The sequence below is a fragment of the Juglans microcarpa x Juglans regia genome, chromosome 7S (genome assembly GCF_004785595.1).
Source record: "Juglans microcarpa x Juglans regia isolate MS1-56 chromosome 7S, Jm3101_v1.0, whole genome shotgun sequence".
Classification (NCBI taxonomy): domain Eukaryota; kingdom Viridiplantae; phylum Streptophyta; class Magnoliopsida; order Fagales; family Juglandaceae; genus Juglans; species Juglans microcarpa x Juglans regia.
In genome coordinates this window covers 1,655,933-1,672,591 of record NC_054607.1, presented here as the reverse complement: position 1 = coordinate 1,672,591, position 16,659 = coordinate 1,655,933, and the positions used below count along the sequence as shown (strand labels likewise).

General features: G+C 37.9%; 2 protein-coding genes and 1 long non-coding RNA gene across 3 annotated transcripts; 2 read left to right on the top strand and 1 right to left on the bottom strand.

Annotated features, from left to right (window-relative positions):
• The first annotated feature begins 1,402 nt into the window (after nucleotides 1–1,402).
• LOC121241672 (cytochrome P450 71D8-like) lies at nucleotides 1,403–3,326 on the top strand. The gene is made up of 2 exons (XM_041139543.1): nucleotides 1,403–2,419; nucleotides 2,659–3,326. Exons 1-2 carry the CDS (start codon nucleotides 1,628–1,630, stop codon nucleotides 3,277–3,279), a joined length of 1,413 nt encoding a protein of 470 aa, XP_040995477.1. The 5' UTR covers nucleotides 1,403–1,627; the 3' UTR covers nucleotides 3,280–3,326.
• A 2,398-nt stretch (nucleotides 3,327–5,724) lies between these two features.
• Nucleotides 5,725–7,981, bottom strand: LOC121241697 (cytochrome c oxidase-assembly factor COX23, mitochondrial). Its single transcript, XM_041139575.1, has 3 exons — nucleotides 7,821–7,981; nucleotides 6,492–6,568; nucleotides 5,725–6,098 (listed from the first exon to the last, which is right to left on the bottom strand). Exons 1-3 carry the CDS (start codon nucleotides 7,909–7,911, stop codon nucleotides 6,051–6,053), a joined length of 216 nt encoding a protein of 71 aa, XP_040995509.1. The 5' UTR covers nucleotides 7,912–7,981; the 3' UTR covers nucleotides 5,725–6,050.
• Nucleotides 7,982–9,653: 1,672 nt separating this feature from the next.
• LOC121241507 lies at nucleotides 9,654–15,132 on the top strand. The gene is made up of 3 exons (XR_005935727.1): nucleotides 9,654–9,902; nucleotides 9,986–10,077; nucleotides 14,839–15,132. It is a non-coding gene; the product is annotated as an uncharacterized LOC121241507 (long non-coding RNA).
• The last annotated feature ends 1,527 nt before the right edge of the window (nucleotides 15,133–16,659 follow it).

Here is a 16,659-nt window from a genome sequence, read left to right as displayed (position 1 = left end):
AGCTTCGTCGTCCATCTCCGGTATCGGTGCGTCGTCCCCTTCCTTTGTGCCAACAGGTTGATGCAGCGCTGAAACACTTTCCCCTTTCCCCTTATCTTTGAAAGGCAGATTTTTTTCTCGGAGAAGGATTGAAGCTACTGGTCAAGCTCTTTGAGGGCTTCTCTAGACTTATATGGGTCTACCTGAAACTGGTGTGAATCTTTCTCCATTGCATGAACGATATAGAATGAAAAAGAAGATCATGGGTGTGCTCTTCCTTTCTTAAATGCAACATCATCACCATGTGTTAAGGATTGAGAGATGAATGTATTGGGCTTGTTGGAGATAGATGCTGGTGGAGGTGCCTGGTGGCTTGTTGAGTCATGCATCAATGAGTTGAGAAAAAAATTATGTTGTGCTAGTGAACTATGGCGTAAATGACTTTGATTTTCTCTTTCACAAGAATGGGATAGAAGGTGAGGTCGTGTATTCAAGACCTACTGGTAGTGGTACGTGGGTTTGTATAACTTAACAATAAAAAAATCTGTGGGGATCCTCTTGAGATGGAAGTCATTATAGTGACAATTTTTTTCCGACTTTTCTTGTATACTGACAATTTTTTCACCTCTAGTTGTTCTTCTGTGCTGGGGATCATGGAAATTATCAGAGCTTCTGCCAGAATTGGGTTGGAAGTAACCTGGAACTGCAGGAGAACTCGACTGACACAGTGAAATTCGGTAAAGCGTGAGAGCAGGGGCATTTTGGTCATTCGACTTGGACATGGACATGGACAAGGGACACGTAGTGGAGTACGCGGGGACTGATATTGGGACTATACGTAGCAACTCTCTTTTGTATATATGCAGCCACTTGTAAATAAATCATCTGTATTCACACAAGAATTGCCCAAAAAAAGGGAAGGAATAAAAGGACAAAAGCCTTGCAGGCCTTCTCCAACCAAATGTCTTAAGTGAATATGACATTCAATAAGAGGATGAGTCATTTGTTGTTTTCAGAAATATAAAAAGGTGCCGGCCAAGATATCTCATATAAAGATTCAAACGCATCTCATATAGATCATGTACTATATCTAAAGGCAGAGCAATATGATTAAATAAATACAAGTTGGAAAAATAGAGTAATCTCATACAAGTATGTGCTTTATCTCAAGAAAGTCTAACGTGATGGATTGCATAAAGTAACATATTAAGATTGGTTTTGTCAGAAAGTCAAAAACAAAAACCTTAAGAAACATTAGTTATATTGGTCCTATGCAAACGGTCATGTGATATCACCAACAATTAAAAAGAAAATAAATTTAGCATTTTGCTGACTTTTTAACTTCTAGGAGCAATGAATGAAAACATGATACAACTCAAACCGCACAAAGGTTTTTATATTAATATAGCCACCCCAAATGCGTAAGGCATCTGCAAATTTCAAGATCCGAGGGGCAATAAATTGTTTCTTTCATGACCTTTCAAACCCAAAGGCTCAGGTAAGAGCTTATGCAGCTTTACTCCACAATGCTTCAAATTCTCTCCTTTCCAACTCTTTCATGGCTCTTCTTCCTGTTTATCCTGGTTCTTTATTGTAAAAGATCATCTAAAGCCAAAGGCCAAATACATAGAAAGTTGCCACCAGGGCCATGGAAACTGCTCTTATAGGGAACTTGCACCAGCTGGTTTTCTCTTCGTTGCCCCATCATTCCTTGAGAAAGTTAGCACTGAAATATGGACCAATCATGCAATTGCAACTGGGTGAGGTATTGGCTATAGTTGTTTCATCACCAGAAATAGCCAAAGAGTTGCTCCATGCACATGACACTGTATTCATAAATCGGCCTACCTGTCTTGCTCTCGAAATTCTGTCCTATGGCTATTCAGGTATTGTCTTTACTCCCTGTGGCGACTACTGGAGACAGATGCGAAAAATTAGCATCATGGAACTCCTGAGTGCTAAGCGGGTGCAGTCCTTTAGATCAATCAGAGAAGAAGAGGCTCTGAATCTAGTTGAATCAATCTCTTTGTCCGGGGGATTTCCAATCAATCTCAGCGAGAAAATGTTGTCCATGACGTATGGTGTGACTTCCAGGGCAGCAATTGGGGCGAAGGGTAGACATGAAAAAGAATTCATATCATTGGTTAAGGAAATTCTGCGTGTGAGCGGAGGTTTTGACGTGCCTGATCTGTTCCCTTCGCTGAAGTTCCTTGGTTTCCTTACTGGGATAAAGCCAACTTTGGAGAAAATGCATAGAAAGACAGACAAGATTCTGGAGGATATAATCAAGCAGAAGATGGAAAGGAGTACCAACAGTTCTTCAGCCGGCTACGATGAATCGGCTGAGCATGAAGATCTAGTTGATGTGCTGATGAAACTTCAGGAGAAGGGTGGGCTTGATTTTGATATCACAAGAGATCATATCAAAGCTATGACTCTGGTATGTACTTAGTTGATGTCTTTTAATTTATTATCAACATTTCTTAATCGTCTTTTCTTTCTCTTCTTCTTGATAAATGTCTAAATGAGCAACCTTATACAATTATTTTAAGCAAATTTATTTTATATCTCTTCATACTAACATTTAACACAAGAGTCGAACTGGATGATAGTTTGAGTGGCTTTATGTATTTTTCCTAATAAGACTCTATCCTGTCGTAACTCCAACCCCTTTTTTAGGACATTGTCATTGCGGGGAGTGAGACTTCAGCATCTACAATAGAATGGGCAATGTCAGAATTGGTGAAAAACCCAAGAGTCATGGAAAAGGCACAAGCCGAAGTACGAAGAGTCCTTGAGGGGAGGGGGAATATTAACGAGACAGACATTCAGAAACTAGATTACTTGAGAGCAGTTGTCAAAGAAACTCTGCGGTTACACCCTCCAGGTGCCTTAATCCCAAGAGAATCAAGGGAAAAGTGTGAAATCAGTGGATATGAGATACCTAGCAACACAAAAGTGCTCATTAATGTATGGGCTATGGGAAGAGATCCCAAATACTGGATTGATGCTAATTACTTTCATCCAGAGCGGTTCTACGACTCCAGTTTTGATTTTAAAGGGACCAACTTTGAATACATTCCATTTGGAAGTGGTAGGAGGATCTGTCCAGGCATATCATTTGCTCTTGCAAGTGTTGAACTTGCTCTTTCTCACTTGTTGTATCACTTCAACTGGAAACTCCCCAATGGAATCAAACCAGAAGAGCTTGACATGTCTGAGTCTTCCGGATTAACCACCAAAAAAAGGAAGGATTTGTACCTTATTGCCACTCCTTGGATTTCTCTGTTTAATAATTGAAGAGATTGAATTTAGATGTATGTACGTACTACCTACCTCTTGTTGCAGAGGATTGCAGTATATATATATATATCCTTGTCTGTAGAAATGTTTGGTGTCAAGAAAAAAGAAAATCGAAATACTTACCCGTTTGAATAGTGAAAGTATTTCATCTCATCTCATCTCATCATTACAATTTTTTCAAATTTTCACACAAAATATAATAAACAATTCAATTTTTTCAAATCTCAAAACAATAATAATATTAAAAAATAATATTTTAACAATATTTTATTCAACTTTAAACTTTCACCTAAAACCATCTCATCTCATCTCACTATCCAAACAGCACGGTTACTTTGTACATGTAAAAGTTGATTTTTTCTATCTTTTTTTTATATATGATTCATCCAAATAAATACCTTAATGTGAAATATATTCTAGCTGATTTTGTTTTTTGTGCTGTATGCTTGAAAGTTGAAAGCTTTCAGACATGCTTACCACAACATATCTGTATTTGCCATATTTTATAGTTGCAAGTTTCCTATGAAGTCGTGCTCTTTAAAATTTTGGCTTCAATAACACAGCATGGTGTTTGGTTTGGAACTAGACAGGTTAGACGTGAGACACGTATTGATCAACTGTGCCCGACTTGAGCATTGCCCTACTATAATGTTTGCCATCAAATCTGGCCCTGCTTCTATAGATCTGCTCGCCCTTTGATCTGCATCTATCTTTCCTTGAATTCTTTATGCTTTCTTGAGGTATCAGTAAATACTCTCTTCTTGGAAGAATCATAATAATTGAATGATTAGTTAACTAATAAATGCAACAATTATTTTAGTCTCTACCTGCAATTGAATAGTAGGCAATACCAAACACAAAGTCATTGTTAAGCATCTTTATATTTCATTACAAGGTGCTGACTGCTGAGTGAGAGAGGTGGTTCCAAGATTAGATACTCCAAGAGATGACAACGATGTTGATGGCTTAAAATCAAATGGTGCATTCGCTCTTCACATCCAACACTTCCCTTTTTCTTATTTTGGGAATTTCCAATCATGCCCATCTTACAAAAATAGAATTTTGCTTTTTAAATACCTTTAGAAATGAGGATTCGTAATCCTAGGACTTGGCCCCATCGATTCAGGGTAGACATGCATCAAACTACAAACTAAACCAAATATAGTTCAAAAGAAACAGTAGGCCATTTGCTTCTGGGATGAGTAAAATCATGATCACGGTGAGGGTTTTAGCCCACACTTCAATAGTTTCTTGGTTTTTTTTTTTTTTTTTTTTTTTTTTTGGCTTTTGTCATTGCTTCTTCTCGTTGCTAAACTATTCAGTTATAATTTTTTATAATTATTTTATAATTTTAAATTAAATAGAGGGTAGATTTGTAAATTTTCTTTTGATAATTAATAAGAAATTTTATTACCAAGAATAGGTACAGCCCAAGAAGTGGCATAATTTCATTGGTTGATTGTAAAATAAATTGTAAAAAATTTATAAAAGAGCAGTAAGTATATCATTACTCTATCATGTAATATTAAATAGTAATGACTATGTGTCATTGTAACTCAAATTCTACTTCTAGGATATTGTATCTGCAGGGAGTGACACCTCAGCATCTACAATCCAATGGGTAATGTCAGAGTTTTTGGGAAACCCAAGAGTGGTGGAGAATGCACAAGATAAGTCCTTGAAGGGAGGAGAAACACAACTGAGACAGACATTTAGACACTGGATTACTTGAGAGCTCTAAGGTAACAAAAGTGTCAAATTAGTGGGTATGTGATACCAAGCAACACACAAATAATGACCAATGTATGGGCTAAAGGGAGGGATCCTGAAAACTGGATTGATGCAGATTGTTTTAGGCCCGAGAGGTTTCAGGGTTTTTGTGTTGATTTTGAAGGGGGCAACCTTGAGTTCATTCCCTTTGGAAGTGGCAGGAGGATGTGCCCGGGCATACCATTTGGTCTTGCAACTGTTGTGCTTGCTCTCAGTTCTTGGGTCACTTTAACAGGAAACTCCATAATGAGATCATTACAAAAAAACTTTGACATGTCCGAGTCTTATGGATTAGCCACTAAGAAAAGGAATGATGATCTGCGCGTAATTGCCTCTGTTTTGCCTTGGGTGGTGGGGGGTTACCTATTGCATTGTATATGGGAATTCAGATGTTTAGTTCTAAGTAAAACAATGAAATGTTTAAGGGGAAATAAACTAGGAGATAGATCAATTATGATCTAATGTACTATTATCTGCATGAGAGAGTTGATTTTATCCAACTTTTACTGTATGGTTTATACAAATAAATGCCTTTTATCTGAAACATAATTCTTATTATTTTTTTTTTTTATTCCAATGCAGAATTGTAAAGTCACTTACTATGAATAATGTATACCACACCTGCAAATGCAGTCTCCATCACATCATCTTCCAATAAAACAGCACACCATAGATGACTCATACAATCATTACATTCATGAAATTTAGAGCTTTAATGGTGTATAGTACCATAGACATCTTTCACATTGTAAACAACATCCGCATTTTGAAATGAAAACCAAGTCCTTACCTGAAGCCGCATGCAAAGGGCACTACAATTTTTGTGCCAAACACAAGGAAATTTATTGAACTATTTCTAGTTATGAGCCAGCTCTATAACTAAATCAGTAATGATATCAACAAATTAACTGCTAAAGAGAAGAGAGACTGACACTTGTGGTAAGCTCAAATCTAGCTTATGCTGATTACAGTATTGAGTAGCCAATCCCAAAAGGAACTCAAAAGAACAATGACCTATTCCTGTTGCGTTCCAGTCGAGCTTCCCTCTGTGAAAGGAAGAAAACAACGAAGAATCAATAATCATATAGTTTATGTACAGTTACTTTTTTTAGAAGAGTTTATGCACAATTACAAGCCATTGAAAAACTATATAGGTGTGTGTGTGTGTGTGTGTGTAGAGAGAGAGAGAGAGTGTGTGTGTGTGTGTGGGTGTGTGAGTGTGTGAGTGTGAGTGTGTGATCACAACAACGTAAACATTTTCCAAAATCTGTCCAATGATCTAACATTCTGCATTAGTATATATTTTATATCAGGAGCGATGCCACTGTTTATATTAAATAATTTTGCACTCAAGTACAATTTTTTTCAGAAGTTGAATATAAAAAACAATGAAATGTACAGACTACAGAGCATTTCCATATTCGAAGAAGATACATTACCTCCTTTTTCTTGCATTCCTTGTACATATCAAAATGCTCTTGACATTTACTCTTGTCCGAATTAAATTCTTCTAAACCTGCAAAATTTGCAATGAAATCTATATTACTTATGATAGATTCTTTTGAAACAAGCAAGCTGGGCCAACGAGTCATGGAGGCATAAACAATCTGGACATGCACATGGCACATCACCCATGGGATATACTTGGCAAAGCTAACTAAGTAGCTTTATTTTACATGGTTAAAAAGGGTTTGTATAAAAAAGACTAGCTGGTTGCACATGTGCATTCAAGACATTATGCCCGTCATGTCCTACATTAAGAAACACCACACGATCTCTTTCTGATTATCTGCCTCCGTTCCTTGCCTTCATTTTAAATTTGAAAGATCTTTTTAAACTTTTTATCGACAATAATAAGAAAATGATATGAGATATCTTCATGGGTGCCACACAAAATTGTGTTTTTAAGTGTTCATATATATGCTTTCCACAATCCGACTATCCAAGCCAAACGAGTGGGGGCTCAAATCCACTTGCTTGCAAAAATCAATCTGAACATTTGCAGCTGAGATCACGCATTGCTAGCAGCCTAGCACCTAGCTGCTCTAGTCACTAAATGAGTTTGAAGATGTATATCCAAAGTTTCAAAAAAAGAGGACTGAGAATGCAGATCGTTAAGAATACAAGTGAAAGCCCGGGCCACCCTAAAACACAGCTACTAGAACCCTTACCTTGTTGACGGCTGAATGTGCGATGAAGGATCATGAAAAACTATGAAGGAGGGCCTTTAGGACTTAGGAGCCCTCACAGACATGTCAGTTGACTCGGTTCTAACTTTGTAAGGACCATCGTCTTATACGATGGTCATGATCTCTGTCTTTTAGAGACTTCATCATCATAAGAATTTGAGCATTATAGCTTGCTCAATGTGAACTAGTGCTCTTAAGAAAAGAGAAGGTTGCAATTTTTTATTAAATAAAAATTCCAAAGTTCTTTTTAACACCCAATTCAATAACTCTACGCTCAAATCTCAATCGATCTAAACGGAGAAAAAAATTAAAATTAACAAAATAATTCAAAAAATCCAACGGAAAAGAATTAGAGACTAGGATATTAGATAATTTATAGAGATCAAATGAAAATAAACAAAAAATCAAAGAGATGAAATTTGAGTGAGAGAGACTATTCTTTTTCGAAGGTAATTTTAGCAAACAACAGGATGAGGATTAAACGGCAAACGAAGACCAAATAGAGACGAAGATCATGAAAAAGAGATGAAGATCGTGAATCGGAGAAGAAATGCAAGGTCTGAAAGTAAGTAGCTTTACATTTGAGAGAAGCAGTATATTGAGGATAACATGGAGAGTCAGCGATTCTGGCAGCGCTTGGATACGGCGGTGTCGAACCTTTCGACGCCATCTCTCTCTTCCTCTGTCTCTCTCTCTCTCTCTCTCTCTGGGTTCTACTTGATTGAAATTAGAATTCATATTATCTCGTTTCAAAATAATTCAAATACAAAATTTTTAAATTAATAATTATAATTTTTTTAAACTAATCGTCATAATTTTTTTAAACTTTCAAATAAAAAATAATTCAATTTTTTTAAATTTTTAAATAAAAATTATATTTCAATAATATTTTTTAATAAATTTTTTCTCTATCATTTTTTAAAATTTAAAAAATACTCAATTCAAATTATTTGTCACACACATTGGGCCATTCATGGGCAAGGACATGGAGGGGCTCGGGCTATAATTGAAGGCAAACGTGAGTTGGGCTTGGGGCACAAGACGAGTAGAGTATTAGAATTGTTGTGTTTACATCTTTTATTTCTATAAGGCCTTACATGGTCATTAGCAGTATGGTTAAGACAGTTTTACCCTTATTTAATATTGTACCTAGCAAGGCCAATGATTGGCTAAATGTACAGTAAAAACTATTAGAGAGGTTCCACTTAATTTCCATCGCAACACCCTATAAGTGATATCTAAAGAATCATTTTGAATCAATCTTCTAAATGCTACTTACTCTCTGAGTGAGCTGGGTTACAAATTCTACCTTAATTTATCTAGTATTGTTACACTTGGCATAAAAAGATTTTGATCTCCAAATTGTGACCATGGCCGATAGAACACGCATGAGCCGGTTGTAAGAAGGCTTAGCCAACCTCACCAGATTCACGAATTCTCGGTTCAAGACAATGGAGACTGAGCTTCTGGCCTTGAAGAGACAATCAGATTCTATGATACAACAAATGGCAACACTGATTGCTGAGTTGCAAAGAAAAAATCAACATTTTTCTGAGGGATGCTTCAAACCAGCACCATCAAAGGGAGCAGTCTAATGAACCTAAAAATAAAATAATGTCAATGTCAGTTTATATTGACTTTCCAAGTTTTAAGAGGGATGACTCCACAGGTTAGCTCTACAAAGCTAACCATTTATTTGCATTTTATAACACATTTCCTTACCATAAATTGAGACTTGATTCATTCCGCATGGAAGGCCAAGCACTGATATGGTTTTAAGACTTAGAGAAGTCAGGAGGGTTGTGTAATACCCAAGCCCTAAAATCCAAGCCCACGATCATATCCATTTTCAACCACTAGGCTTACATTTTAGAATTTTCGTTCTTTCTTTCTTTTTTTATATTTATTATTATGTTTTTAAACCGTGCAGGTATTTTTTTTTTCTTTCTCTTCGTCCCTCATCAAACCTAGGGTCTTAGTTTCACAACCACCCACGTCACACGACCTCCCCACTGGCAAATCATGTTGTTTTGTACTGCAACCTCCCCCTCCACGCCAACCCAAAACCACAGGTCACTACACACATGTTTAGAGATCGAGAGAAACCCATGCATTGTGCGTCCACCCCTTACCTCCGTAAATCCACACCAGCAACAACCACCATACGGAACAACTCTGCCCAACGTGCACACCCAGAAAGCACCGTAAACTGCACCCTCACGAGCTCCCCTCCACCCACGGCCTTAACCCATGCATGGCATCACCCCGTTAGCCACCGTGTGAATGCAGCCCAGTCGAGGTCATGCCAAGGAGAAGCACGGTTTCACAACCAGTGCCTTCGGGTCCTGATCTCCAACGAGCGCAGGTGCAGCATTGGTGTCGCCGTTATCCCCAGCCTTAAAATCACCGTGAAACGTTGAGAACCGCCACCACACTGACCTGCACCTCCATGACCAGCCACCGTTAAGCTTGGAAGTGAAGCGCTCTGTTTTCATACACTAAAACAGAGTGATTGTTTTGCCCACCGTGAGCCGCCAAGCCACCCTCACTCCTCGCCTCAGCCATTGAGCCACCTAGTTGCACCACCTCGCCAGAATCAACAGCAGGAAGCGACGCTAGAAGCCTCCCACTAGCCCTTATCTGCCACACTTTTCTCTCTTGGTAGGCCCAAGTTTATCTTTGTTCGTCTCTCCCTCCGGTTGACCTCTCTCTCTCTCTCGCTCATCTCACTCTCTTTCTCTCAGTGCGCCACTGTCGGGACAGCCACCTCCCACAGCAACCCAACTCCGCCTCGACCTCTTTCCCCACGGTGCCGCTGCCTCTTAGTTTTCCATGGGTAAGTGTTGTTGCTGCACTTGGTCCTCTGTTTTGTGGTAGTTACTTAAAAAGGAAATTTTTGTGTCTCGGTTAACCTAATATGTGAGATGTACTATTATCATTTTGCCCCTTAGTATCAGGGGTGTAACCGGTTTTGGACAAAATCTAGAACCGAACCAGTATGTACCGGTTTTTCATTTTTCAAAACCGATTACGCCCCGGCTACCCTCCTAAACCGGTACATCCGGTTTTACCAGTTTCCGGTCCGGTCAGGTCCGGTTTTCCGGTTTTTTTAAAATGTAAAAAATATATAATAAATTATTACTTCTTATAATAAAATGTTATTAATAATTTAATATATATATATATATATATTACGTTTAAAGCATATGATCAATTAAATTTTCATCTTTAAGATTAAACTTTTATTTTATAAATTATAATAAAATTATCTTATATATAATTATATTAATAACATATGATCAAAAATGTGGCGCCCCCAATCCCCCTTATATAAATACACAGGGATTGAGACACCAGGATGGTGACAACACGGTCACACATCCCAACGAAGTGCCAGTGTGTGTGTACATGCAACAGTGTACAAATAAAATAACGCAGCGGATAGTCAACTAAGTACCAGAATTTATTTACAATCAAACATCAGTAAAGATTTAAATAGCAGTTATACAGTCATCCATAAAATAATTTACAATAGTTCCAGATATACAAACGAGTGATCCCAGATCACTCCTCAGGCAGAGTCGTCTCCTCAGGCTCGCCCTCCTCCTCCTCAGCATCAAAATCTGCGTTACCACAAAATGGTATCGCAGGTAAGTATAACCCAAACAACAACGTAATATAAAATGCATTAAATGCAACTAACATGCATGCACATGAAATATATGCATTTTCCACAAAACATCATTTTTTTCCGAAAATGATAATTTTCCAACACACACACAAAAATCCCATTTTGGCCCAAATTATCCGTAAAACATTTTCCCAGAAAATAATTTACCCAAAATTCAACTCGCACTATTTTCCCAGAAAATAGTGCATTAATTCCAAATGCACCATGCATTATTTCCATATGCACCATGGTCTCCCCTATGGACCATCCGCACGTCCTGGCTTCGCAGCGGTGCTCAATTCCGCGCCCAGCGCGTACATGGCCAAGCACCCACACTACGCAACGAGCGATGCCCAGTTCCGCGCCCAGCGCGTACGTGGCCAGACATCCTCTAGTCCCCGCCAGCAGAAGGACCACGGAGTCGGCACGAGACCATCTCGTCCGATCCCATTGTCGCCCGGCGACAATCCAGGGGACGTTACTCAGTATATTCCGCTCCCGAGTAACCAGAGGAGCTCCACCGAGTTAATACCCCATCTCGGCTTGGGGTCGTGATACACACGCACCAAAAATATTATCACATAAAATTATAGCTTTTCAAATCACATGAACATGAATGCAATATACGAAAACCCAGTTTTCTTTTACAAACATGATCATGCATGAAATAATGAAATGCACATGTACCAACACAATATCTAACATCCATCAATGAACAATACCAACAAATCCAACCAACCCATCAACAACCAATATCCAATTCAACCAAATCAACCAAACAACTCCAATCACAAATCCATCCGACCCCCGAACTCCTCGGACTCAGTCCGGCATGCCAAAAACACAGTGAAATGGGTTAGTGTAAAAATACATTTAAATTACGAAAGTTCTTTGGAGAAATACTTACAGTGCAATATAATAATTTCTGGAGGATCACGAAGCTGCAAGTGGTGATGTCTGAGCAACACCACAGTGTAAAATACACTGTGGCCGTGGGTCACAGATACCCACTTTTCAACGAGGACAAACGAAGATCCAAAAATGGTAGGGTAGGGCCTAGGGAGGTCGGTGAAGCTAGTGGTGGTGGTGGTTTGCCGTGGGTGGCGGCGCAAGGGGTGGTTTTAGGCCAAAAATGTGCAAATCGGAGATGGACTTGGTGGGGCTTCACCGGTGACGGATCGGAGCTGGGGTTGGGTCCAATGGGTTGCCAAGAGGCCGGGGATGAAGTGGTAGGAAGATAGTGGCCAATGGCGGTGCGACGGCGGCGCAACGGCGGAAAGAGTGCTGCGGCTTCGAAGGGCTACTGGTGGTTAACGGCGGCACGGATGGAGGTGAGGTTGGTGGGGTGAGGTCGCCGGCGGCTGGGGAAGCTAGCGGGCTGGGAGGTGAAGGCCACCGCCGGCTCACGGCGGCGCTGGCGTGAAGGTGGCCCGCGGCTTCGTGGGGTGCGTGTGGGCTACCAGCGGCGAGGTAGGGGCTGAGATTTGGGGAGTGAGGTCGCCGGAGGGAGGGGGAGCTGGTCGGCCGGGCGGTGTCGCGCACGACGGCGGGCTGGGCGGTGAGGAAGAACGGACGGAGAGAGAGAGAGAGGGAGAGGGAGTTGCGCGAGGAGGGAAAGAAAAAAATAAAGAAGAAAAAAGAAAAGAAAGAAAGAAAAAGGAAGGAAAGAAAAAATGGAGGGAAAAGAAATGAGGTCCAATCCTCATAACTTGAGTCACAAAAATGATCCAACGGAGATGATTTTAAAACCACAAGTTAAATAAAATAATTTAAACGTAATGATAAAGTCAAATTGAAATAATTAAATCCCACAGTAATTAATTTAAATATTAAAAACAATTTAGATGCATAACAATAAATAAATATTTGGAAAGCACATAAAAATAATTTTCACCAAATTAAAATCATAGAAATAAACTTACTAAAAATCCAACCAATTTAAAATAAGAGAATAAATTTTAATTACATAAAAATAATTCATTCAGTAAAAATACACTAAAATACGGGGTGTTACAAAAAAAATTACAAATGTTCATATTTAAGATTAACATTTTATGTTATAATTTATAAATTATAATATGAAATTATTTCATATATGATATATAATTATATATTATATATAAAAATTTAATATGTAATTATATATTATTTATAAAACTTATATATATAAATATTTTGTATAATATATAAAATTAATTTTTATATATGTATTTTTTTCAACCGGTCCGGTTCAGTCCGGTCCGGTTCTGGAAACTACGGAACCGAAACCGGACCAGTTCCGGCCGGTTTTCATAATATAGGAACCGGTTCCGGACCGGACCGGTTCAAAACCGGACCAACCGGTCCGGTCCGGTTTCCCGGTTTAAATTTACATCCCTACTTAGTATGAGGTCTCCAGATTTATTATTTCGGATGTTTAGGTTAATGGATTTATATTTTTAATGAATTGATTATGTATATTCGGATTGAAATCATGAGTTTTATATTACGTGCATGTTATATTTTTATTTGGACGTAGACGTATGGATTTATAGCAGTAAGTCAGTACACTGATGCTTTTAACAAAGTAATTATAAGTTGATCATGTTTTAGTTTTATATATTAAACTCAATTTTATGAGTTTATTTTTAAATACAGATTAAATAAATATTTGAAATATATTATTAGTATTAATATATATTTTTTTTTTCGAAGTACATAGTAGTGCAAGGTTTTTATTTTGAACCCTTTAAAGAGAAACTAATTAGTCTACTTTTATTAAATGAAATATTTACTCTCCTACTTTAATCAGTTTTGTTTTAATGAGTCTTTAAACTAGAAATGTATTTTATGGCATAATGGTATTTATTATTAATATTATTATGCAATTTTAGAAATATTCTGGGTTTAATAGGTATGTGGATATTGAGGAGTTAGGGAAGTGATGGTATTTTGGAATTAAGAGAAATTTTAGGTTTTTGAGGAATTAAAATAGATATTTCAGGTGTAATATGAGATTGTCTATTTATTGGAGATTCATTTAAGTTACATGAAATTTTATAGGTGACAATTGACAATTGTTCAGTACTGTTGTGAAGAATTTCTAGAAAGCTAAGAAGTCCAGGTAAGCGGGGTTCATATACTAGTTTTGCACAAAAGAAATTCAATAAGGTTGACTTTGAAAATATGCATGTTTGTTTCTAAAAAGGAATCTGAAAACGACCTCATATGTTTATTTTGTAGATGCATAAATTCTATGTAAGAGAAAGTATTTCCTGTCATGACTGGTGTAGACATGAGCTAATTTTGTGCATTCTGATTTTAAACTATCCAAAAAGAGCGAATATGAAAAACTAAAAGTTTTTGCTATGAATAAATGAAGATGTTTTGATTCTGCTTATTTCGAACATGTGAAATGATCTGAAGCTATCCAGTACTTTGTTTTTTATTTGATGTGTCATATGAAAACCTTGGCATGAAGTTCTGATTTTGTATCTGAATGTGATCTGTTTCCGATGATGTCCGTTCTGTTTATGTTAAGGCCCAGCCACGGGTATAATGATGGTTTATAACTCTACCACGGGGTGAAACATGGTATACGACCCAGCCACAGATATAATGGTGGTTTATAACCCTACCACGGGGGTTAAACATGGTATTCGTTCCAATGTGATGCTATGAGATGATATGAATATAATGTTTCAGTTTGGATATGCCAATAGATTTTCTTTTTGGGAATAAGTTGTCTTTCTGGAAATTTCGCTCTGATATTTTGTACCAAGTTTTGTTTATGCATTCTGAAAGTAAATATGTTGTTTCTGCATTCTGAAAGTAAATGTTTTGTTCTGCATACTGAACTTTATAAATGCTTGTATTTACATGCTAGTATATGCTCTCTGCTTACTGAGTTGTTGATAACTCATCCCTTATCTCCACAATATTTTTCAGATATTTTGTTGGTTCAGCTGAGGATCAAGATTATGAGGCATTGGGTGAGATGATTAAAGTATAGTGGTTTAAGCGTAGGAAGTTTTTGTGAGTATTGTTGATTTTTATTAAGAAATTTTATTGTGTTATGATGACTTGGCATTTTGGAAAATTGGTTATATTGAGGAAATTAGATTGAATTGAATTTTCTATATGATATTGGAAATTTGGAGTCTATTTTTTATATTATTGAAAGGTGAGTTTAAGTGTTAGGAAGTAACTCTCCCACCCTTGCGGGACCGGAGCGTTACAGGTTGAGGGGTTGGGAGGAGTTTGCACAAGCCCTTATCACAACGTTTGGCCCTAACTCATATAATGACCCTATAGAAGCCTTAACAATGCTGAAACAGATTGGGACAGTGGAAGAATACAAGTCTAAATTTGAGGCTCTCTCAAGTAGACTTAGAGGGTTATCTGAATCTTATAAATTCAGCTATTTTTTTAGTGGATTGAGAGATGATATAAGGCTATCCGTGAGAATGTTCAAACCTGACAATTTGTTGACTGCATATAGTTTAGCTAAAATTCAAGAGAAACATTTGGGAATCACCAAAAGGAGTTGAATTTTGCCTCTTCCTGACCAAGGGGTCACAAAACACCTATCTGTTACACACCCTACAACTCTAAAAAGGCCTTCCAAAGCTCTGGTTCTAGTGCATAAGATTAATCAATCCCAAATGAAAGATAGAAGGGATAATGGCATTTGCTACTATTGTGATTCCAAGTGGAATCCTAGCCCCAAATGTCCTAATCCTAAGTTGTTTTAATTGAAGAAATGGAGGAAGAAAATTATGTGGAAACAAGGCAGTCTGATGAAACAGTGGGGGAAGAGTTTAGTAAATTGCAGCTGGATGATAACCAACTAGAAATATCCCTCCATGCCTTGGTGGGTTCGCAAAATCTCAAAATAATGAGAATTAAGGGGAAGGTGGGAAATCAAGTGATAGTAGTGCTTATAGATTCAAGCAGCACCCATAACTTCCTAGACCCTTCAGTGGTGAGGAAGGGAAATATTTTGGTTTTGGAAGAGGAAAGGGTGAAGGTCAGGGTGGCCAATGGTGAAGAAATTTCTAGTGAAGGCCAAGGCTGAGATTTATATTATAAGGTATGGAATTTGAAACTAAAGTACAAGTGCTGATTCTAGCAAGCTGTGATATGGCGTTAGGAGTGCAGTGGTTGAAAGAATTGGGATCAATGTTGTGGAATTTTAGAGACTTAACAATGGGATTCAAACAAGGACACAGAGAAGTATTGTTGAAGGGTCTATGTCCTTCCAGGACTATTGAAGAGGGGTGCCTTTATAAGGATAATAAACTAGAGAAGAAATGTGTATGTGTACAATTCATGGAAGCAAACAAATCCTAGAAACTGTTAGAACACTTTTGGAAGAGTTTTCAGAGGTGTTTGGAGAACCTCAATGTTTGCCTCCCAGCAGATCACATGACCATTCTATAACCTTATTACCTAACACATTTTTTGTATCAGTGAGGCCCTATAGATACCCTTATTTTCAAAAGGATGAAATCGAGAAAATTGTTCAAGAGTTACTGAAACAGGTGTGATCCAGCTAAGCCAAAGCCCATATTCATCACCAGTGCTAGCGAGTGAGGAAAGTAGATGGTTATTGGAGGATGTGTGTGGATTACAAGGCATTAAACAAGGTTACAGTGAAGGATAAATATCCAATCCCTGTAGTGGAGGAACTGTTAGATGAGCTCAGTGGAGCAAGGGTCTTTTCAAAACCAGATCTACGATCTGGTTACCACCAGATCAGAGTAAGAA

Coding starts and splice junctions, on each gene's coding strand:
- LOC121241672 (XM_041139543.1), top strand. CDS start 1,628: ATGGAAACTGCTCTTATAGGGAACTTGCACCAGCTGGTTTTCTCTTCG. Junction 2,420..2,658: donor ATATCAAAGCTATGACTCTG/GTATGTACTTAG, acceptor CCCCTTTTTTAG/GACATTGTCATTGCGGGGAG.
- LOC121241697 (XM_041139575.1), bottom strand. CDS start 7,911: ATGGCGTCGAAAGGTTCGACACCGCCGTATCCAAGCGCTGCCAGAATC. Junction 6,569..7,820: donor ATATACTGCTTCTCTCAAAT/GTAAAGCTACTT, acceptor CAAATTTTGCAG/GTTTAGAAGAATTTAATTCG. Junction 6,099..6,491: donor AGGAATGCAAGAAAAAGGAG/GTAATGTATCTT, acceptor TTCCTTTCACAG/AGGGAAGCTCGACTGGAACG.